Below are 25,266 nucleotides of genomic sequence, written 5' to 3' on the forward strand. Positions count from 1 at the left end.
AGGAACATTTATTATTAATGAAGGTAATGGTATGTAATCAGGTTATGCCACTGATGAATCAGTGGGATTTGACTGTGTTTATCAGAGTGGTGGCACTTGCATGTTGAACAGAATTCTGTTCTTCCTAGGTATGTGTCTTGAAGGTCCTCCACTGTGGACTCAGGAAAGCAAAAAGAAAAGACAAGCATTTCTGCAGGATAATGTCCACCCAACAAAATCTCTCTTATCCCTACTACCAGGAAATACCTTTTTTATCAATATTTTTGAGCTGTAGACTCCTGTGCAGTAAGTTTAAGACTCTGGGCAGACCTTTATTACAGCCTTCCAATACTTGAAGGGGGCCTATAGGAAAGATGGGGGCAAACGTTTTAGCAGGGCCTGTTGTGAAAGGACAAGGGGTACTGGTTTTAAACTGGAGGAGGACTGGTTTAGATCAGATATACAAAAGAAGTTTTCTACAATGAGGGCGGTGAAACACTGGCACAGGTTGCCCAGAGAGGTGGTGGATGCCCCATCCCTGGAAACATTCATGGCCAGGTTGAATGGGTCTCTGAGAAACTTAACCTGGTTAAAGATATCCCTGTTCATTGTGTGGGGGTAGGACTAGATGAGCTTTAAACGTCCCTTCCAACCCACGCCGTTCTATGATCCTGTAAAATGCTGGCAGAGCACAAATCAACTTGAAGTGAACAACATTTCTGCCACTACAACTTAAAGACCCCTTATAATAACTCAATAAGCACATGCCCAGACAAGGACAGGCAAACTAGAGAGACACCTTCCCTTCTATTGAGGTGGAAGGAAGCAGAAAGAAAACTACTGTGAGTGTTTCCACTCACATTTGTAGGGCACAAAGGGTTTGAAGGCCTTCAAGGATGCTGAAGGGGCTCTGGGGGATGAGCAAGGTGGTGTCACCCTGCTCAGGCTCACGAGAGCTTGGTCAGGCACAGGGTGCTCAGTGCCCTGTCCAGTGAAGATTTGGTCCATGGCATGTTTCTCATCACAGGTACTACCCCCACATATGTCTGTATTCAATAACATTTTTATTTTTTAATTTATGGCCCTTTTAAATTCCTTGGAGAGTCCAAAGTTTGTGTCTCTAGTGATTATTGGTTTTGCTTTAAAGCCACAACAATTAGAGTCTTCTAATGAGAGCTTTAATACCAGATGATGTTGACTATTCATAGTGGCAATGGAATTCCAGAGACTCACAATTCTTTAAAAATTTTATTGTGTTGATGTGAGTTTTATATTCCCTGTTGTATCTTGTTTCTCACGGTTGTACACTGATTCCATTATTTTCAACTTCTTATTTTCAGATGACAAAACCCCCATCCATAAACCAGCATATAAAAATTTCTGAAAAAAATATACCAAAATGTATGGAAATGTACACATAAACACACACACAGAGCCATGCAGTAGCAGAGAAATGAAATTGCCTGTATAATTGGATCTAAAAGTGGTAGGAAAAAACTTATTAAAAATGAATATCATAGAAAGGCAATTAAGAATTTTAAGGAAAAAAAAGCCCTGATTAATTAACTGCAAATTATAAGTATTACTTTGAATTGGGTTGTACAGAACAGGATCAAATTACCAATTATACTTGCCTGCTTTGTTCAAAGATCATGAATGTGCATTTTAATTTGCGCTGGAGAAAGCTAAATATACTGAGAACCAGCATGTAGAATTTTGCAGAAATCGCTGGGGATGAGGGGGAACTCCCCCATTACCATATAAATGACATGCACAGACTTATAAATGACATGCAGTAGATCCAGCTCGTATTGTTCCTTAGGATGTAGCAGGCAAATACCGGAAATTAAAATAAAGCTTATAACCTACCAGATAATAAATGTAACCCATACCCCACAAATCCCCATCTACCAAAGATAATTTTGTCTGCTGTTTTCTGCTGATTAAGGGTGGCTTTGGAAAAAAACACCCACCTCCTTTCCCTTCTTTATCTGTTGCATTTATTGGCAGGATGGAGATGGTTCCATTTTTATCTATCTAACAGCTCACAATATCTAATGCAGATTAATCTTTATTTCCAAGGTCATCATAGCCTGCTCTACCCTTAAAAACTTCCTATTTAATATTGAGGACAATTCCTACATAAAAATAAAACCCCAAAAAACAAAAAACCCTGACTCATTATAGCAGCTCCTGTTCTGCCAGTATATTTTTACCATGACATCCATGACATTAGCAGTGCTACTGTGTTGAGGTCATGGCTGACCAATATTTCATTATTCCCTGCAGTTCTCTGGGAACTGGCTCTGGTTGTGTGGGGTGTTTGTTGAGCACTGGGCACAGTCAGGGGACAGGACATACCAAGCTGTCAAGTACTTTCCCACCACCAGACTATGAAATGCGTGTTTTGAAATGCCTCAAAATGTTCAGATGGCAAACATTATCAAATTGCAAAGAAAATAGCATTGCCCTGGCTGAGTAGGAGCAGAAATGGTAGGACTAGAAATGGTGAGTTGTATTCTTTGCCATTTACTGTTTATCACTAAAAAAAGTAATTGTCTAAGTCATGTTATTCCCAGAGTATTTGGATGTGGTTTGCACTCAGAGGTGCCAATTTTAATATACATATTGTCCTTTCTTTCTATGACTTCCTTGGATGACTTTCATCTTTTCTTGGTAACTTTCCTCCTGGAAAACCCAGCAGCTCTGGGCTGGCTGAACTAGATGACGCAGGGCTGTGGCAGTGCCTGAGGTGGGTGTTCTGCCCTGCTCCTGTGGGCACAGAGACTTGTGTGTGGGAAGCTTCATCAGGGAAGGAGGCTGAAAATTACTCTTCTGTCTTCTTCCAAGTGATATTTCTCTGTCATTCTGTCCAACCCCTGAAGATCGTGTGCTCCAGCCTGCAGCTATAAATCCCAATTATGTTGTTGGCACGTTGGGTGGGAGGTTTCATCTTCATCAGGCTTAGCAGGATTCCACCAGGATGTGAAAATGCTCAAAGCATGGTTACATCATGATTACACATATTTTTATTATTTTTTCTTAGTATGAAGAGCATTTCTTTAAGGAGGGCTAACAGGATGTCTGGTTTATGTTTTCCTGATCTACATTCCCGAACTGAAAAATGGACCATGATATACTGCTATAAACACAACTACCTGGCTGGGTAATTGACTGTAAATTATCTTTCTGTGTCCTATATACTCAGAGAGATGGTTTAATGCAGTTTTAAGTCCAAATTCATAACTGGAACTAATAATGTATCTAGTGATACATACTTACTAAGGATCCAGTTCTTGTTTCTCTGTGTGATATAAAGAAATGTAAGTGTCATGCTTGCCCAATAAGGACTGATGTGTTTGAAGGAGTCAAACCCACTCCTGTGCAGTCAAGCAACTATTTCATGCTTTCTTCCCTTTTTCAAGTGGTCAGCAAAATATGCACTCTTTCCACCAAGCTAAACTAAAAGCTTAAAATGAAGTAAAGTCAGACTGCAGAAGTGACTCTCCATCTTCAGACCCAATTTAGCTGCTGTGTTGAAGGCAAACAGCTGGTTTGTCCTCTAAACAGTATTTCAGCTGTGCTTTTAAATGTTTATTTTCTTCTAGAGGAGAAGAACAGGTCAGTCATGGGACAGTGCAGGTCAGGGACCATCTCTGGATGTCCCAGGAAAGTTATTTTGCTGGAACCAAAACCAATGTTTTGTGATCTAGTGTTTACTATCAAGCACTTGGTGGACTTGCATTTGTAATTTCTACAGTCCAAGCAAATTCATGGAGTGAGCATCAGTTCTGTGAGGGGAACAGATAGACTGGCTGTTATAATACTAACACCAGTCAGGGACAGGCCTGGGCTTTGTGCAACACGACTAGGTCTATCATGTTGCTGCCTTCCTTCTCTCCCAGGGAAAGCAGCTGTGCCACGACTGGATTCTGCAGTGGCCCTTTCGCAGACTCATTGAGATAGAGGAAAACAGATCTCTCAGCTTCTCCACTCTTCCTGCAACTTCCCTTTAGCTGAGGTGCCATTCTGCTGTGCTGTGCTGAGAGATCTGCTCATTAAAGATAATCTTGAGCCTTGGTAATTAGGAGATCACGTACTACAACACTTCTGAATGGCAGCTCACACCAGGAGAAAATTGTTGTTACATTTGCATTTCTGTCTTGCTACTCCCACCTCTCACCTGGCACCACATGCTCTCTGCTAACAGAGCCAGAACAACACCACTGAAGTTACCATTTCTCCTTTTTGGGTTTATTGTTCTGTCTTGCATAATTTTAAATCACGCAAAAACGCTGAAACATTCCTGATGCGTGCCAAGCTTTCCTGGTTCACTGTTTGCCAGGTCAGCATCCAGTTCAAATTATTCTCACTCACAAGGTCAAAATCAGATGCCCAAAATTCATAGGCCAGCTCTTAAACAAAAAGTGTCCCATAAGCAGCCTTGTGTTGTTCTTACTCCAACAACATAACATTTTAACTGGGTCACTCCCCAGAGAGAGTTTTTAAAAGGACCCCGAGTTCCTGAGTGGCAGAAGTGAGTTTCTTGTTCGCCTCAGTGAGCTCACTGGAGCTACATAAAAGCAGGATGACAACTTCTCCCACCGTGGCTCCAGGTCTGGTGTTTATCAGCAGTGCCCATGAGCCAGATCCACAGCTCCACTGACAGACCTGCTGAGACGGGGAAATTTACAGGGAAATTCCCAAATCTACTCCCTGCTCCATAGTGCTGGACAACAATCACATCAGTTTCCTGAACCTTCTCCTGACCCTTCTCCTGACCCTCCCATCCCACCACTATTAAGTATCCTCAGTAGTTGCTGAGATCCACAGTTGTATCAGATGTCAAATATTAAGAGAAAAGAGTTGAGAAGCACAAAAGGATTCTAAAATACCTACATTTAGCTGGAAAATTATTTATCCAGGGTGTCGCCACACATGACATAATCTGGGCAAGACGTGCTACATCTTATAGGCTTTTAGACCCTTATCAAGAGCCCCCACACATACAGGCCTCAAGGCAATTCACAGGGTGTCAGGGAGAGAAGGGTAGAGAGGAGGGAGAGGAAAAAACCAAGATAATTTTAAAGCACTATAATTAATCCTTTCCCTCCTCCTGTATTTATGCAACTTTGTGCTGTGCCTCCAAGGGGCAGCACAGCCTCAGCTATCACATCTGAAATCCTTCAGCTGCTGGGAATAACAGCTCTCACCTCCTGTCCTATTCTCACCATTTCTGACCTGCTGGTGATATCCAGAATAATACACGACAGTCTAAGGGTTAGGTTGGGTCAGTTCAATAGTCAAGTGAAGTTTAATTTTTAAAATGAGATATTGAATCTTTTAAGTCATCTCCATGCCTACAGTCTGAGGCAGAGACTAGAAAATCAAAATAAATGCAATAAATACAATGATCTCCAGATAATTCCCATCAAGTAAGATTTATTTCTATGTCTGTTTTCAGATTGTTGCCTTCAATTTTAAAAATACAATAGCATGAAAACATAATGTTTTGCTTTTAGGAGCTGTTTTTCTTCAGTTCTATTTCTTACCAGTTTCTCGAATCTTTAATCTTCTATCATGAAAGCCTCCTTTAAAAAATTGCTTTTGATGTAGTCTTATGCAGTAGCTACTGGTGGTTATTTTTTTCCCCTGCTATTGTTGTTAAATCAAATACAAGGCAATTATTCAACTTTGAGTAAAAGCAAAACTGATGTAGGAGGCAAATGCTTGTGAGTCATAAGTGCAAAAAGGAAAGGGCTGAAGTGATTTGCTGCTGTTTTCTGGGGTTTGCAAGGCAGGTAAGAGTCCATCAGCCCCTTCACAATCCAGAAGTAACAGTCCAGAGCTGGGGCAGCTTTAACAGCAGATGTTTGCCTCCTGCTCACAGGGTGCCCCATGGGTTGGAGGGGCTCCTGCTCCTGTAAAAATCACTCGGGACCAGTCCAGCCTTCCTGTACAGTGACTTGCACAGACACATCTCTCCAGTTGTGCATCCCTCATATGTGACCAAAACTGAAGGGGACTTGCCAGGGGGCTCTGTGCTGGAGGTGATCCCAGGGATATGATTAAAACAGCCAGATCTGGCGTTTTGCACAATGTTCTGCATTTTATTTGGTTTCTGGGATCTAAGGTGAGACTCTCACCTCAGTTTTGTGTCCTAGTTTCTCCCATCTCATCTAAAACCAGGTCAATAATTGTGCCTCAGTTTGCCTGTTTTTAAAAAGATGGCAATAATTCCTGTTCTACCAGGACATTATGGGAAATTTTATTAATTGGTGCTTGCAAAAGGCATTAAGATCAAGACAGAATAATTGCTTCAGTGTAGGTCATAATTAGACTTGTACCAAGAGATACATCTGAGCGTCATCTGTGAAGCTCATTTAATCTTATTCTCGCATTTTAGCTACGAGTGTGTGGGTGCTAAGGAAGGGAGCTGTTCTTACAAGGGCAACCACTGTATTTAGTATTTAGCACGAAGTTCAGGCACTTTGTTACACTGACACCCAAACAGCCCCTGCAAGGGATGTTAAACACAGTGGAGACCAGAGAGCAGTTCATGTTGCAGTGAAGACAGGAAACAGACCTTGCAGTGGAGCAGGACAGAGCTGTCTGAAGGGAAAGTCAGTGAGGCCATCAGCAATCCCCGCCCTGGGAGGAGAGGATCTCCTTGGCCGAGGGTCATCTCAGAGGCCAGCACCAATCTGATCAAAAAGGGGATTGTGAAAGCTTATCCGACTCAGACTGTAAAATCATGCTCTTGAATCCTAATAATTTCTACAGCAACCAGTTGTCACGTCATGAGGAATTACGAGCTAAAGTTGGGGGGGAAAGAACAAGTTGACACACTTTTGTGAATCCCAAATCATGCCGTAGGCAGAACTTTAAGGTTTTCCTTTAAAAAAAACAGTTATATTTCCATAGAGCGTGCTCTAAAAAGTACTTTGTGAAAAAGAAAGGCTAGTGTTTCTAAATGTGATAGAAATGGGGATTATCCCAGGAAGTATCCCAGAATTATGAAAAGATTTTGATAAAAATCAAAATTAATGCAGAAACTTTGGAGACAATTTCAAGAAGACATGCAACAGAATGAAGAATTTTTGTACTCATAAAATCTTTTAAATGACATCATTTCCAAAAGAGAACCTTTTATCTTATTCTTTTCTGCAGTCTGCTCACTTTTCCACTGAATATTTTATGTAACAGCATTTTGAATTAAAATTCAAGTCAAAACCAGCACAAACACACCATCAAAGAACCGACCGCACACGCTAATCAAAAGTAAAATAGGATTTCATCTCACATTGCTTCTTTCCAATCAGGATGCTATTTGCATACTATATTTTTTCCAGCAAATCATGCAGATTTCTGGCTGTTTGCAGCTCTCCTCTCGATTCCTGACGGAGAAAGTAGCTGCTCCAGCTCTCCATAGTCTTACCACATGGTGGCAATGTAACCTCCACCTTCCTACTAAGGAGGTGAGTTGTCTCTGATTTCCTCCTTCATTACTTCTTATTCACTCTAATTATCATATTTGTAGGTGGCAATTACAGACTTCTGAGTTTCTGCTTTCCATTTCCTCTATAAATTTAATAGAGGCTTGTTGGGTTTATTTTTCAAATAAACTCTGCAACATTTCTAAGGACATTAAACCCTGTAATATAAGAGTTTTTCTTTCAGTTAATGCAATATTGCATGTTTCTCTGATCTATAATGAAGTTTTGAGGACCACTCTGGAATTATTCCCTTTTGCCAACAAGCATTTGCATGTCCTTCTGTCTTAACTCTTTCTTTCCTAGATGGTACCTCTCCTCTTTAGTCTATGTTGCTTTTCTTGCCTCATTGGAATTGGAAAAAAAAAGAGAAAAGTCTGAATTTATTTAAAACCAGCTTAAAAAGAATGTATGAAACACAAAAAAGAAAAATTAGGAATATATATATAACAACAACGACAGAAAACAGTAAAAAATTTCACCTTGAAAGGAAATACAGATGCAGAAGTACAGGTGATCCATGAGAGATCAGGCTTTTGTAAACCACAGTAAGGAATAAAATTGTAGTCTACATTTTAAATTATTGTGCTACAGAGAAAACTAAAAAAATATAAAATCTATTTGTTACTACTTCAATTTGCAATCAGTATGTAGAGATAGTCTGGATCTAAAGGATGATGTAAACCTTTTTTCCTGCATTTTTCAGAAAGTGTTGATATTTCTCAGGCTGGAATATAACTATACCAGGTCTCAGTAGAAGGTATTTGTCCCTGTTACCCAGCCCAGGCACCACAGATTTAAGGCTTAATTGGTTATAGGCAAGAATACAGAAGTATGTAAGTTAAAGAAAACACTCAAAAAGAAAAAAGTCTTAAAGTAAAACGCAAAAAAGTTTAAGGAACATGTACATTTGTTAAGGGTATCGACTTCTGCTTAACTCTATAATTTTGATCTGAATCTAACATACAAATCAGGGTATTGTACATGCTAAATAAGATTGTAATTGTGAATTTTACACCTACTTTTCTGGTACATTTGTGTGAATTATGGGAAATATTTTTCAGCTAACAGTTTGGAATTGAAGAACTCTGCCCACACAGTGGTCACCCTTCCCTGTATAATCAGTACCAGGTGAGATGAAGAGTAAATCTTTTCTTGGTGTAGCTTACATCCATATACCCAATACAGTTGCAAGGCCATCTAGGGGACTTAGCTACATTCCAGGAAATTTTATAGATAAAAACACAGAGCACTTGATAGTTTGCTTTAGTACTATATGATGTTTCCACTCTCATTAAAATCTGAAAAAAAAACATTTAAAAGTGAAAAGACATCCCTTCAAAATCCATAACTAAGGAATTCACTAATAAGAAGTATTTAAAATTACTATAAAGAAATTGCAATATTTAGCTCTTAGCAGCATTTTGTGTTCCTGTGCTGTTTGATGTGACTCAAAACAACAGAATATTTTTTTCTGGCGCAGAGTGACATGCAAGAACTTGGAGAATAGGGCACAACAAACTTTTAGTAATTAAAAATACAATACAAACAAACAAAAACAAAAACAAAAAAAAAAAGGAAAGAAGAAATATATTCTAATCATAATTTTCTTGTATGCAAACAGCAACTTGTCAAGCTGGGAGCACAAGCTGGCTGCAAGTGTGATCATTCAGCACTGGGATGACAGGCTGACACAGGTGAACACAGAAATGACTGTGATCCTTTTAGAAGAAAAGAAACGGGAAGAATGGCAGCAAATCGAACTCTGCATGGCTTGGCTGTGGTGTGGAAATAATTCTGAAAGTAGGAAACTCGGTTTGCAATGGAAAGAGTAGAAAGCAGGCAAAGAAGCCGGGCAACACATAAGTGGTTGGTGCTGCTCTTGCTGGAGGCTGCAGACATGAGCAGATATCGCAATACAGGTTTATTCCTCGCTCTTATCTCTGGTGCAGTATCTGGCTCTGCTCTGGTGGGCAATGAAACCTGGCTCGATACCTATCACCTCATCTGCAGCCTCTCAGAAATCCCAGTGGGTGTGGGAAAAGGCTGCAGGGAGGCAGAGCAGGGTGAAGGTCAGAGCTGCTGTTATTTGCCAGGGATTTGAAGGAAAACATCTCCTACACATTACAGTGTTGCTTGGTCGCTGCAATCCCCCTCCTGAGACGGACTGAAGGTTTCTGCCATCCTCCTGGATTCACTCCCTGCTGTGTCACTCTGGCTGCTGTGCACACATGTGTGGTGTTTGCAGGCACCCGGCATTCCCAGCCTGGCACACAGCAGCCAACGCATCCCTGGCCACTTATATTTTACTACTTAACCATGCAAAAGCTTAAATATCATCTTTAAAATACACTATTTTCCCCCACTTTTCTAATTAGCATTAACTTCGTGGCATAGTTTCCCCTTAGACCTGTACCCACTGAAGACTGGAAAGCAGCTGGTGCAGGAGCTACACCATATGGTAGTTACTCATAGCAACAACTAATTGAGTGTGGAGGGTGATATAGTCCCTGGATGCTTCATCTTCTAGAAAATGCTGGTATATCAACCTGATCACTTTAACGATCGGCTCTAGTTCTCCAGTTTTTCTGATCCAGAGCAAAATCCAGGTAGAATCACCTCCCTGTCCTGGTTGTTATCAAGGCTGCAGTCACCACTGGACTTCTTTGCCCCAGTTTGAAAAACACCATGTGCTGCAACACCCATATCCCTCATGTTCTAAAGATCTGAGGTCCAGTGGAGAACTGGTAGCTCAAAACACTGGCGGAAAAACAAGTCTTATATTCCCAGTACCAGGATCTGAGCATATTGGTTATTATGCCTCATGCAATGCCAAGTACATGCAGCACAGATAGGAATGTTGAAGGTCTTTTTTCACATAAAAAGTTTTTAACCTCTTGCCTGTTTCTGTTGAAACAGTGAACTTGAGCTCTGTGGGGGCATCCCTGGTCCCCAGTCAGCCCTTGGCAGTGATTCACCCTTTGTATTTCCCATGTCATAACTCCTCTGTCCTCCTAAACACAGGCTCACTTCGACCTCTGGCTCTTTACGGCTGGCATAAGGATTTTAAGTTGTAGTTTTTTAACTGCACTTCAACTTGGTTCTTTGTTTTTTCAACTTGGTTCCTTGGTTTTTGTTGTTTGAGTTTTTTGTTTGTTTGTTGTTTTTCTATTTTATTTTATTTATTTTTTTCAATTACAGGAGCTGAAGTACACAAATCATAAGCTGACTTGTGCCATCATTTTGGATATTCTTTTGATTTCCCTGCTATTATACAACAATGGACAGGCCAACTGTGAGACTCACATATCTCAGCAGAATTTTCATCCCTTTCATGTAGCTTTCACTCGTTCTAATCTGGACAGAGTACATTCATTTTTTTCTTTTTTTTTTTTATTTCTTAAGGCAGATACTCTTTATTCAGGCCAGGGAGCAGTGAGACAAAGAGGTTAGCTATTTAAACAGCCTGTAGCTTTTCCACTGGCCCCTGAATTTCCATAAGCAAGGCTGTATCAAGGAAGAACCGTGCATCAAGGAAAAAAACTACAGAAAATGACTTTTTAGGTCAAATTGATGGGATTATGCACTAACATAAAATTTCTATGGCTATCTTTCAGTTTCATTGTTTCTTTCTGTCCTTTTAATCACTTCTTGATTGCAGCACTTTAAAAACATGAAGCTCGCTTGTTTTCTTTAAAACATGTTTTTCAAATAAAAGTACTTGGACACTCCCAGAAAAAGAAAATGAGCAGTTTTCCTCAGGGGAATAATGAGGCACATATAAATGTATCATAATAGAGAGCTCCATTCCCTACACCCGTCTTGTCCAAGCAGTTTATGTGTATTCACCCTGTTATTTATAAAAACAGGTATTCTGTAAATTCTGAAGGGATATTCCAAGAGCTCTTACAATGACTTTGTAATATCAGAGCCAAGAGGTCTAACTGCAAAGATATCAGAAAAAGCCATCAAAACTGTATATATAATCATAAAACTTTAGATCTAGAAGCCCAAAGAAATTGTCTAATCCCTCCCTTGCACTGAAATAAGACTGATGTTTATCTCATGATGACAAAAATCTGTCTAATTCACTCTCAAAAATCCCCCAGGACAAAGGTCCCAGTATCCCTGGGAAACATGCCCTAACAGCTATATTTCCACCCAATAATACTGTACATAGTTTTGTACAAATTAATTAAATTCTTTTAATCTCTTACAACATTCTACAGCCTGGAAGACTCTTATGTGTATCACAGGCCGCAGGCTCAATTCTACCAACATGGAAATGACGCATTTTTGTTTTACCCACAGTGAATCTGTTTTATCCTATCAAACCACAGATATGATTCTATGGAGGAAAAGCACAGCTCTCAAATTTGACTGAATTGGAAAATAACATTCCTCTCTTAATTTTCTGGGAATAATATCAGTTTAAGATATTTCCTTTGAAACTCTGACAGTGGATATAAAGCATGAATATTACAGCAAGACCCTATCATTCAGCATCCTGGTGTGGATCCAGAGCATCACTATTAGCTTTCATGGAGTTATTCCAGACTTCAACTTAGCATGGCATAGGTCAAAATCTGTTCTGCAATATTTAAAGTGCTAGTATACTAATTGGTTATTAAAAATACCAGCATAATCAGAAAATGAGGACACAGATCTCCAATAGACAATTTAACCCAAGGCCACTGAAATAAAATTGGTGCAGAGAAATAGAACTCCTGTACAAGCAGAAAACCATAATAGCTCTGTTATAGAACTTATAAAACACCATTTTTTGGGAAATATTTGACTCAAGTGATACAATACCTATTTTGTGATATCTACCAGGCCTTCAGGGCAAACAAACCCAACTTCACTCACTGAACACTTCTCAAGGGGCTGGCAGCTACTGGCTGACCAGTGACATCAGGATGAACAACTGGCTTCCTTCCACTGCCCCAAGGAGATCACTGACCACAGTAAACAATATTCTGTTTTCCTTCCAAAAGCCATCCTGAAAACTGAATGATGGTGATCCAAAAATTAGAGGATGACAGGTGTTGGTTTTGGCCGGCAGCCTCCTTCCAAACAACCTTCTGCAGAAAGGGAAGGTTAAAGACTGGGCTAGAGTTGGCAAGGTTTCTCATGGTGCAGTGCTCAATTTTGAAGCCAGTCCAGGTAACAACACATTTTAAAGTTTTCAGGAGCTTGCTGGTTTCTAGGCAGGCATTCACAATGTCCATTGCAAATGGTTCAATTTTCCCTGACCTTTGCCTACTGAGAAGGGCCAGAAGCCTGTTCTGGTGATGCAATCTGTAATGTGAGCTTCCCTGGGACCGGGGAACCTCCACCAAAGCAAGAAGGTGAGGGAGCTTCTACCAAACCTTTCATGACATTATCTGGTGAAATTTAAGACTCTCTTTTCCTCTGCTTTTACATGGAGAAGGCACAACAATGTTGCATCTATTTCATTTTCCTTGAAACAGAATTATGTACAGTGGAAATATCCACTTCAAACATATGGCTGAGGTGAAGCACTGCTCTTCAGTCTTTCTTTAACTGCAACTAAACTGGGCAGATTTTATGCCCATTTGGTATAAATCAGCATGCACACAAGGTGCACAAAAATATAGTCACCTTCAACAGGCAGCTAAATAATGGCTAACTGGGACTTGTATAGCCCCAGGAGCCACACAGGATCTGCATATACTGAATGGGCAACAGTGAATGACGTCCAATATGCAAAACAGAGAAAAACTTGCTATTTTAGTATGGTGACAATGTCACTGAAGCACCACACTGTTTTTGCTACCTCGCCTGAACAAGCACACAAATGAGAGAACAAATTCCATGCAGCTTCCCCAAAAACCCTGAAAAACATCAGCATGCACTTGAGGGCAAACTAAGGGCTGTTAGCTTTGAAGTGCGTTCATGGCCCTATCTGATGCCATTTCCCAGTTCCAAATGTTTCCCATATTCCCTTTACCCCATAGCAGCTGTGTAGAATTGCAAAATTATCCATGTCTATGAAATATTTTCTTTGTGACTCATAATGTGAAAGTTCTTAAAAGCAAATTAAAATCTATAATCTCTGTCCCAATGATTCTTCATGTATCTTGCCAAAAAGGAATCTTTCATAGTCCCATTAGGGCTGGTGCCTTTAGCTGTCTGGAGCACTGGCTTTTGCATGGGAAGAGATTTATTTATCCAGAGTATCTTAAAAAATGCAGTGATGACTCAGTCTAATTCTTCATCTCAACCTCCCCCAACAGGTCTTGGAGCTACTAATTATTGGGAAAGGTTAACCCTGACTGTGAAATATTAGGATATGTCTCCTCCCTCTCTGGTGGCACTGAACAGGAACTTTAGGACATATTTGCTTTCAGACTAATTATGAATGTAGTGTTTCAAATTCAGGTATAATTTGATCATCAAAGTTCCTGTTTCCAAGCAGAAACAGCATTCTCATATTATACAATGAAAAACTGAGCACACCACCAAATTAGTTAAGGTATTGCTGCATCAGAATTACTGAGCATTTTCCCAGCACTGAAACTTCTTCCAGAGTCCCAGAATTAATACTTCTAAACTTAAGACATATGTCTACTTAATGTGCTTGAAATACTATAAGCATAAAAGGTACTGCTCAAAATAACTGATATTTGATTTGGCAGCTCCTACCAGGCACTGCTCTTCTGAGACCAGTCATACATGCTCTAAATATACCCTCTGATATTTTTTGTGAGATGCTGATTAAATTATGGAAAAGATTTTTCTTTATTACTGTGTTCTCTTTCCTCTCTTTATAAAGTCTAGAAAAGGAACAGAAGCACTATTAGCATGAATCAGCCAGGAGCTTTGGATGTGTAGTTCCCATAAGCTCAGAGAGAGTTTCAGGGAAACTTACGTGAGGGGAAATTGGGACCCTTTACTACATCTTGCAGCAAAAAAATCTGCAGTTTCATTGTCTTAATGACGATGACATCCTGGCCTCTCCCACCAGGTGTCACTGTGAAGTCACATAAGAGGATCTGTTGGTGATCACGCAAGACACAGGCAAAATGAAAATTAATAAGGCATAGGAATCATCTCTGGAAAAAAAGAGTCTTTTTTCCCCTCCTCCTCTTGGTTCCTAGCCAAAAATAAAGCACAGCAATGCCAATGTACATTAAGCTCAACAAAGCACATATCAGTTTTAAATGATGGCTGTGTGTAGCTCATCTTGTGTAAGAGTTTTAAACGTGTGTCATGAGAGCCGGGGCTGAGGTTTCACTGCCAGATGTTGCTCCCTCTGACGTGAGGATGTGTCCAGATGAGACGTCACAGCCGTGGTGTCGGGACTAAGCCTGGAATGGGGATGCTCTCTTTGGGATGATCTTTAGATTTAGAGACTTCCAGGACAAACCCTTCTGATCCTCTGGCGGTGACATGAGATGAGGGAGTAACTCACACGCAATTCTTACTTCTGCAACCAAAGTCCCTAAAACCCAAAGATGTGTCCCACAGACTAAACTGCAAAATAGTTTCTGTTTTTCTAGTTTCTACTCCTACAACTATGGGTTCATGCAGCAAAACACGAGGAAAACCCTCAGTTTCACACTTTATGGGTGGGATAGGATCATCTATGGGTGAAAATCCTTCCTTCCCCTCCCACCAGTGACAGCAGCACACACCACTGTGCCACATGCTGCTCCTCCATGATTTCCAAGCACACACTTAGCAGTAGAGCATAATTCCAGAAGTTATCTACCTATACTTGTGAACACACATTTGCTCAAAGGAGATCACACTAGGACTTTAAAGCAGTGCATCCCACAGAAGGTCCCTGTCCTGCTAACAGGACACTGAATTACCCTGCTGGGGTGTTCCTGGTATGGAAGTAATGTGCCAGTGGGAGGGAATTCCTCCTGCCCCATTCCCCAGGATTCAATATCGCACAATCTCAAGCTTAATGAGCTTCCAAACTGCAACACTGGGACATCTCAACCTTCTCTTTGTCACTTAACAAGATCACAGAGGTGACCTCTGTCAGACAACCTTGCTGCCACCCTTCCTCACAACATCTGAACAGCCTCTCTAAGTGCTTGGTGGCAAACGAAGACACTTTAATTACACCAGGACAGAATTCATTCCTGTGGAAGAGTGCCCCAATTAAGTGTTTAAATGAAATGAGTTTTACCTGCACTTTACTTTTTAAATGTACACTAGTTTTAAAAAAATACTTTTTATCTAAAGAACATATAAATACTCTTATCCTATTGCTTTGGAAGTACTTTGTGCTATACCAGCACTTGTTTTAAAATTATCTTTAAGACTCATTTTTGCTGAAACATATTCTCAAACCAACAATGATCATACAGCAAACTGAAATATAAACCACTCTTTGCTGCTCCTATGCATTTAAATGTGTAGCTGATTTCAGCTGCAGAATTTTAAACTCTCTTTTATAGGATATTACTCCATTTTAGTATAAGCATCTATCAGGCACAGCTCTGAAAATGTTCAGTCAGACTGTGAAAACATTGTCAATGCTTATTTTAGTAATAAACCCCATGTTTAATCTGTGCTTTCATGTTACAGTAATCTATGTATCAATCTATAACCTTCCAGCTAAATGCACTAAGTAGATTAAGCTCTGATTGATTTGAAATGTTTTTCACTATATTATCAAAAGTCTACAGATCAGCATAAATACCTCGAAGAAATTTTTTCCCCTTTGGCAGACTTACAAAAGCAGAGCTTAACTTGAATTGAAATGAACTTCTGCATTTTTCCAGGGCAGAAAGCCTGTCACTTCTGCTCTAGATCTGCTCTGCTTCTGGACTTAGTAAAAATCTGTGATTAGTAGTACAGTGCATCTATTCTGTTGTGACAAAAGCAATGACAAAAGCAAAAGTTATGAAGAAAAGTGTCCCCTCCAGGTCTACCTTTCATATGAAGTGTAGAATGAGTAGAAGGAGTAGAAGGAGTCACCCCAAAGGGTGTCATTGCTGGGATTGCCATTTGCAGAGTGCGGTGTGAAAACAGCTCACAGGAAGGGGAGGGGGGATTGTTGTCGATGTGCTCCTGCTACATGCAATAAAAGACATTCAAAATCAGCTTCCGCAAATAGAAAACACCAAGTTTTGTTATTTTCTGTGCTGCATTCAGGGAAAGTGAGAAGCAGGCCGTGAGCTGTCACAGTAACCGAGCGGGTGCTGTGAGGAGGCTCAGCTGTCGCTGCCAGGGGTCACCAACTTCAGCAGCAAAAAGAGCATGCGAGGAAGAGGAGTGCGCTGAACTCTCTGTGATCCCACTTCTCGCAGCTCCTTAGCAGACTATCTGCTCTAGATGGCTGCACAGATGGAACGAGATTTTTGCATATGCTCAGCATCCATCCCGGTGGCTCGCTGAGACGACAGCAGTGCAAACAAACACGGGCCTGAGCATCCCACCCAGCTCCGTCAGGGAGGTGGGGAAGGCACGTCTACAAACGGCGGCGTGAGAAGAGGAAGAAGAGCCCTGAGGTGGCAAATTTCAGTCTATGCCCAGTTTTCAAGCATTTAGAGTCAGGTAGGTATGGATTTAAAATGTTGCTCCAGTTTATCCCACTGAAGAGGTGGCGCCCAAGAAAAGAAGAAAATTTGGAAAAACGAAGGCACTGGAAGAGTGTCCCAGCTTCTGCCACGGCAAAGCTTCAGCCTCACTGACGACAACACCCGAATTCCCATGGACTCCGATGGGGAGGTGTCCCTCATGTCTCAGCGGTCCTTATCCATTTACCACCATGCATTACCCAACTTCTTCTGGGATCCTGCTCCATCCATCCATGTGTGTAGACAGCTGGCATCTGAACATGGTAGATCCATCTGAACATGGTAGATCCATCTGAACATGATAGACATTGTTGCCCCTCAACTTTTTTCAAGCATCTGCCACAAGTCCTACGCCTCGATGCTGGTCCCAGCCTTATCTCCATGAAGTTTGCACAAGTGACGTAGTGCAAGAGAAGGAGCTCAGTTCACACTGTTCAGCTCTGGATTTGATTTTGGATTCTGCACCTCACTACTCGGGAACGTTTGTATGTCGGGTTTTCCTGTAGGACCTTCTACGCCTTGCTTGTGAAGTAAGAGAATTATTTAGTTCAATATAAACTGTATTTGGACACAAACTGACATTTCCAAAGGGATGGTATCTCTTAATTCCTTCAAAACATACTCCCAGTGAATAGCAGGCTCAGTAGTTCTAATCTGTGTAACCTCACAGAGAGGTTACAGAACCTGGCTTGGGATAACCAGACTGTGTTTGATCATACATTCATTTCTTACCCTGGTACATTAACATAAAGTTTACAAGCAAGTTCATTATAAAGGACAAACGTGAAAGTCAATGTCAGCCAAGAAATTGCCTGAGCAACCCTATAATTGAATAAAAATGTGTGTCAGCAAAACAAGTGCCATCATGGGCTTGCTGGTGTGCTTGGAGTTCACAGGCTTGACAAACTCCTCTCAGCGTGGTGCTGTGTGTGAGACTCTACAAGAAAACCTTATGTACTAAATGATGTTTATCAGCAAGATGTGGGTGGTAGTAGTAGGCACATTTGACCTACGGAGTGAAATAGGCCTGCCCACAACTGCTGAAGCAAATTAATACATAAAGAAAAAAGTGAAAGAAAATTAGCATTTTGTAACTTCTTAGCCACTCCTCTGGTGTCCTTCACAAGGAGGAAATTTACTTGCAAATATTCTGTGGTACAGTGTAAACACACATTTGAATATCAAATGTAATAAACTGCTATCAGATTTTTCTACTGATGTGTTTGATGAATTTGTACACTGATTTACAGGAACAGCTTCTTAGGGAGTGGCAAATAAAGTAATTTATTTTAATTCCCTCATTTTCGAGTTAGACGTTCTCAGCTTAGCTCTGATACAGAGTAATTTAAGGAGTGATTCATATTCTTACACCAATTAATGGCTACTGGCATCTTGCAACCTATTCTGTTCTATTAAGCCTCAAGAAAACTGGGAGCAGTCAACAGGACAGAGTTAATAGATGTGTCTGGAACCTTTCTTTCTGTAGAGGTAAAAAAACCTTGGGACTATGATGGGAGCTGTAGGAGAAAGTGTGACTTTAGAGGGAAACTGTGTCACAGGAAAGAGACACTGCCAGGTCCAAAAACCAGGATCCTTGTGAGAAGGAACTGCTCTCAGCATTAGATAGGAACAGAGAGGGATGCACATTGTTCGCCTGTTATATTTACATGTATATATTAAAATTTTAATTCTGATACAGTATTAGCTTAAAAGCCCAGAAGAACTGGGGATAGCAGGGATCCTTTCCTAAGCCAGGGAGCAGGTGAGATCACTTTGCAAGCAGCTGCTCACAGACACCTAAATGGCCATTTGCCAGCTGAAAGGATCAAAGTAAAGCAGTGCTTCAGAGATGACCCTCTACCCCATCGGGCTCATTTTCAAGGGAAAGAAGCCAATTACTGGGAGAACCTGTCTGATCTCAGAAATTTTTTTTTTAGGTAGCAAGATCTGGGCAGCTTCCAGGGCCCACCTAGCACTGTGGAAAACAGATAATCAAGTACAATTGTTTCCTTGCTTCTTCCTTTAAAATAAAACCCCTTCCCCTCTCCATTTCTGTCCTTTTTGTGATTTGAAAACTGGCACATCTATAAGTGATTGCAGGGGCCATTAAATAATGAAGCAGTTCTGTTCATTAAAGCTCAGTGATTTATTACCTTCGGACTAAGGGAAAGAAAACAGCCTGAAAACAGAATTCTTACATCATTTCACATTATTTCCAGTCCAGCATATCAGGCAACTGTTAGAATAGCAGATTTTCAGGTCTGTGCTCCACCAGTCCCCAGAAATGCAATGCTGGATGTCTAATCCAGCCAATTCTGTAAATCTAGAGTGTAACTCAAACTCATGACTAACTACTGCCCTAAATGTTGTGTCCTACCTTCGTACAGCCAGTCGCTGAGCCCATTGAAAATAACACCTTCCTTTCCTGTGGAGACCACTCGGATGGCTTGTTTCCCCACATGAGCACAGTAATAGATGTTATTCTCAAAGATAAATATCTGATTTGAAGGGAAAAAAGAAAAAGAGAACAGCATTAAGCAGTGGCTCCATTATAAAATGTTGCATTTTGCTTTTACAATCATTGGCAGCACAAAATCACATTTCACATTTTTAGAGTGTCTTTTTTCCGAAAAAAGGATTTCCACAACTTGCTTCCAATGCCATCAGCTAATAGAAAGATGCTATTTTACAACAAACTGAAGCCTTGGTGCCTTGATACAAGTTTTATGTTTCTCACTCCTGTCTTTGTTTCAGAAATGGAACAGTGCAGTTAGAGGGCATGACATGAAGAATGCCGGCACTCAGGATTTTGAAAAAGTGGTCTAGGACACAGTAGCAGTTTGCAGAGCTGATGCTGATGCTACGTGGTGACTGAACTGTCCACTGAAAATGGCTTCTTGCTTTTTTCCGAGTGCTCCTGCTTCCTTCAAACACAGCTGGCAATCTTTTAGATAAATCTGAATCTTGTTTTTAATGCAGATCCAATGAGATAACATTTGCTATTGAATAGGGATAGTCGTCTATGTGACTGTACCACGTTGGCCAACCGAGCATGAAGAGGTTGGTGTTTCATCTCGGGAGCAGGAGTTAATGCTCCAAGGACACAAAGGGGTGTGCTAGACCTCCCACCCTACCCCAGTCGCCAGGTCACCTTCCTCCAGGAGCCAGGGTAGATGGGACAAAGGCCATGGGGTCTCACCTCCCTGCCAGCATGGATGCAGCTGCCAACAACCTCCACCCCATATTTGGAAACCTCCTCCCTCATGTTGCAAGGATCTAGTGGATTCAGGTTGCTGAAAGATTACATGATCAAAATGTCATGGGACCTCACAGCTCCCTGGGAAGCCAAGGGCAGGCTCCCACTAAGGACTGCCATTGGTTACCTCTGCCTGCCTCTGCAAACATCTTTTCACAAAGCTGGTGCGTTCTGTGGGAAAGCAAATACATCTTGGAGAAGAATTAAGAAATATAAAATTCTTATCAATCATAAAAAATTCAATTCAGGATCGTCAGGAAGGCAATCTAACATAAGACTCCTAAATAAGCCCCCCATGCTCTTTTAAAGAAAAATTTTTGAGTCATTAGATCTACTGCTTTAAGAATGCTCCTGTGAATCAGGCTCTTCATTTAGGTGTTTAAATGCTGACCAGTGCTTTAGCCAGCCATTATATAAAAATATTTTTCCATGGCATCAGTCTTTATAATGTGGTTAAATGCTTTGTTCCGTGTTTCACTGTCACCAATGACACAGTTCCTGTCCCCTCACTCCAAAGTCAACCGCATCCTGCTCTTGGTAGAATCACAGAATCACAGAATCATTTAGGTTGGAAAAGACCATTAAGGTCTTTAAGGTCCCTTCCAACATAAACCATTTTATGATTTTGCAGTTCTATGATCACCGAGTCCAACTGCTAACCCAGCACTGCCAAGCCCACCACTAAACCATGTCCCTCAGTGCCACATCTACACGTCCTTTAAATACCTCCAGGGGTGGTGACTCCACCAGTGCCACAGGCAGTCTGCTGTAATGCTTGAAAACCCTTTCAGTGAAGGAATCGTTCCTAATATTCAGTATAAACCTCCCTGGCACAACTTGAGGTCATGTCCCCTTGTCTTATCACATGTTACTTGGGAGAAGAGACTGACCCTCACCTGGCTACAGCCTCCTTTCAGGCTGTTGAGGAAAAGTTTCTCTTCAGCTTCCTTTTCTCCAGGGTGAACAATACCAGCTCCCTCTGCTGTTCCTCATAAGATTTGAGCTCCAGACTCTTCACCAGCTCTGTTGCCCTTCTCTGGACACGCCCCAGCACCTCAATGTCTTTCTTGTAGTGAAGGGCCCAAAACTGAACACAAAATTTGAGGCGCAGCCTCACCAGTGCTGAGTACAGAGGGACAATCATTTCCCTTGTCCTGCTGGCCACACTGTTTTTTGATCCAGATCAGGATGCCATTGGCCTTCTTGGCCACCTGGGCACACCCTGGCTGATGTTCAGCCAATGTCAACCAGCTCCCCCAGGTCCTTTCCCACCAGGCAACTTTCCAGCCACTCTTCCCCCAGCCTTCAGTGCTTCAGGGGGTTGTTGTGACCCAAGTGCAAGACCTGGCATTTCACCTTGCTGACCCTCATACAACTGGCTCTTCTTTTAGATGGGCATCACATTTGCTGACCTCCAGTCAATTGGGACCTTCCCAGTTAGCCATGACTAATGGTAAATGATGGAAAGTGGCTCAGTGATCACTTCTGCTCGCTCCCTCAGTACCCTTGCGTGGATCCCCGTAGACTTGTACGTGTCTAAGAGGTGTAGCAGGTCACCAACCATTTCCCCTTGGATTATAGGGGGCTTCATTCTGCTCCCCATCCCTGTCTTTAAAATATTTTTAAACTCTACTCAGACTGCAAAGATATACTGAACAGGGTATCAGAAAGCTACTTAAGACTGAAAGACAAACTGTTACCATAATTTAGTAGACATTTATAGATGGGTTTTTATACACTTGAAGATATTGGAATAAATGTTATGTATCTTTATCATGACACTAGAATGCAATTTCCCATGTTATGAAAAGACAGAACTGTGAAAAATACTTGCTTTCAGTTTCTGTTTCACATCCTCTTACAGTTTATGTTTCACCTAAAGACGAGCTGGAAAGATTCCAGAAGAAAGTATACATCCTAATTTAATTTTGGCAGCAGTTATAGTGAGTTTGCCTAAGGCTAAAACTTATGACTGAAACTGTAGCTTGCTCTTCTTCCTTTTAAACTAAGAAGAGCTGCACTCAATTCATAGGTTTTGAAAGTAAAAAATACTTTGTGGAAGATACTACTTTCTCCTTGAATTTTAGTAAACAGAGGAGCCAGATAAGAGATTCCAAGTAAAGAATTTTATGTGTTAGCTAGTCTGCACATGGGAGGGTTGCTGAAGCTTAAATATGCATAACAATCAGGAAGGCTAAGCAGAATAAGATACTTTGGACCCAAATAAATCCAAATCTCTGTGTCTGAGCCCTAAATGTGCTGGGGCTGCTTGGGTGGGAGCTGTTCTGTGACAGGCACACAAGCAAGTGAAGTTATTCAAGTGGTGCAACCCTTCCCTTGCCCAGATTCTTCCAGCAAACGAAGGCTTAATGATATTTTGTATTGTATTAAATTTTATATGAGTTTACAGGAAAAATAAAGAAGGTGGATTGACAACCTGTGCCTGCCCTTCCTTTTGTAAAGCATTGCAATGTTTTCTGTCTTCACTGTTTTGTCTTTCAAAGCTTCATTGCACCAATCAGGCTGTGTGAGGTATCTGGTAGCTGCAATGGAAAAATAATATAGTGCTCTGACTTCAGACTGTCTCCCATATAATTCAGAGCCAAACTGCAGCACCTCATAGAGAATTTAAAATTATCCTCCTAACTACAGTGCCTTGTACCCTAAAAACGTCAACCATAATCAAGATAAAAGATAACTGAAGCAGCACAAGGAAGATTTCTGTGTAATGTATCTTATAAATTAAGAAAAAGCTTTTGAACTTCCTGTTATTCATCAAGAAAGAAATGTCTTTGGATTACTTCACATTCTGGGTTTGAAAGATATTTGGTGATATTACGAAATACCTATATAGTATTTTTTACTGTTTTGGTTTTATGACATCAAAGCAGTGCTTTCTATCAAGTGATCAATCCTATCAGTTAATTAGAGGATAAGAAAATTTAGGAAAGAAAAATAATAAAAATATGTACAGACACCACTTTCACACGCTTTTATGCTTGCTTTACATGGCATTTCTAGTCAAATGTAAAATGATGACAGAAGGGGTAAAGCTCAGTTTTATGATTCTGTGTACAGGAGACAAACACCAGAGCCAAAATTTCTGGTGTCTTCTCTTTCAGTGTGCATATTCGAGCAAGACTTTACCCCAGATATTCTTGCAATATATATGCCTTAAAATCCAACACTGAGCACAACTAATGGCATGGAAAGTCAACCTGTGCTAAGTCAGGAAGATCCCCATGTTGGATACCATGTCTGATTTCATCATGACACATTCAACATGGAGGAAAGAGAGGATATTCTGAGAGAAGTAAGAGGAATGGAAACATCCATACATAGATTGAAGAAACAGAAATTACTGGCTGTATAGAATAAACCGGGACTTAATTTGTACAAGATAATGGACAGGACATTAAAAAAAGGAAAATTTTCACCATTTTATTTCTCCAAATCAATAGAAAAATGAAAGAAACCTAGAATACTTTTCCTATGTGAAATCAGAATTAACACATAGAACTCCTTGCCACTGGATCTAACGAAAGACAAGAAATTCCTTCTCTTCCTGCTGGATGTTATAACAGATGCTCAAAAGATTAAACACTTAACAAAAATAACTAGAACATCTGAGGGGATTAAGATAAAGTTTTGGGGTTTTTAAATGCATTCACTTAATCCCAGGGTAATAAAAATCAATGGGGATTTTGCTGTTGGCTTTATGTGGCTCAGGATGTCACCTGAAACTTTCAGATATAACCCCTTTAGCCTCAGGTATCAACACACCACTAATTCCTGTGGTCTGGGAAGAAATCTCTGTTTGCAATTTGTGTTAGAACTGATGACTTCAAACCATTTGACATCCTTGTGTGACACAACTATTGGAGAAAATAATACTAGACTGATTGTACCACAAGCCTGAGATGGGAAGAGAAGTCAAAGATTAAGCATCCAGTAAAAGAAATTTATACAGTAAGGAAAATATTTGAATTGACAACAAATTAAGCTTTATTCACTTCAAACACACAAGAGCCTTAACGACACTGATTGATTTAAGGAGGATTTCTTTAAAATGTTTTTGCAACTGTTTAAGGGTTTCTAAAGTAGTGCTCTCTACCAAACTGACCCAGAGTGGTAGTAAGTAATTATGCTGCAGTAATTAAAATACTGGTAATTTTAAATGGATTAATTTATGGACCTTTTCAGGAATATAATGACAATAATCTCTTTAAGACCACTTCAAAAGTCACAGTGACCAATTATTTTGAGCAAGGGAATACTACATCTCCTTTTACAGTTGTTCAACCCACCTTCCTTCCAGCCAAAGAGGTGTGTGAAATTCCTATTTCTTCAGAGACCAAAGGAAAATAAATTCATGTGCGCTAATCTGCATTTTTACTGCTCCTATTTATTTTCCAGCTGTAAGGTGGTAGTCTAAGTTTATGTTCTCTTTACCCCACCATTTCTAACATGTATAACTTGTCAACTGAATGAGCTGCATCACTCAAATTTAGCATCTCCAAGCATAAAGTTAATGCCTAGGTGCTTATTACTTTAAATTATTAGTACATTGAGAAGTGTGAATGCTTCCTACACATTAAAAGACAGCTTTCCATACTGCAAGGTGAGCCCACAGGATTTATCTATGAGAATAGATAACATGGCAAGGTTGGCAATTTAACATGGAGAGTTTGATCAACAAGAACTGGCCTTCATGTATAGATAGGCACAAAGTCTTGGCTTGACAGTGTTTTAAATTCAAAATCTGTTCAAGCTTCCTCTGAGGCTTAAAAAGATCAGACACAAAATGGAAGACACAGTGAGTGGGGAAATAGAACTACAAATGAACATGCTAGTCTCTCCTCATCCCACATAATGTACTTAATTGTTTTCTGTTCTTAATGTTAAAGTTTTCTTTCACTATTTTCTCCTTCTGCTCTTTTGTTGGAGAACCAGTTTACCTGGGAGTGTATTCTGA

At 40.5% G+C, this 25,266-nt stretch overlaps 1 protein-coding gene across 6 annotated transcripts in view; it reads right to left on the reverse strand.

The window, feature by feature from the left end:
- DPP6 (dipeptidyl peptidase like 6) overlaps positions 1-25,266 on the reverse strand; it is a 547,706-nt gene that overhangs the window by 64,619 nt on the left and 457,821 nt on the right. For all 6 annotated transcript variants that reach the window (XM_027686849.1, XM_027686850.1, XM_027686845.1 and 3 more), the window contains exon 8: positions 19,413-19,533. In XM_027686849.1, the coding sequence (XP_027542650.1) occupies positions 19,413-19,533 (121 nt within the window). The remainder of the gene's footprint in view (positions 1-19,412; positions 19,534-25,266) is intronic.

The sequence above is a fragment of the Neopelma chrysocephalum genome, unplaced genomic scaffold (genome assembly GCF_003984885.1).
Source record: "Neopelma chrysocephalum unplaced genomic scaffold, ASM398488v2 Primary Assembly neopelma1_72, whole genome shotgun sequence".
NCBI lineage: Eukaryota > Metazoa > Chordata > Aves > Passeriformes > Pipridae > Neopelma > Neopelma chrysocephalum.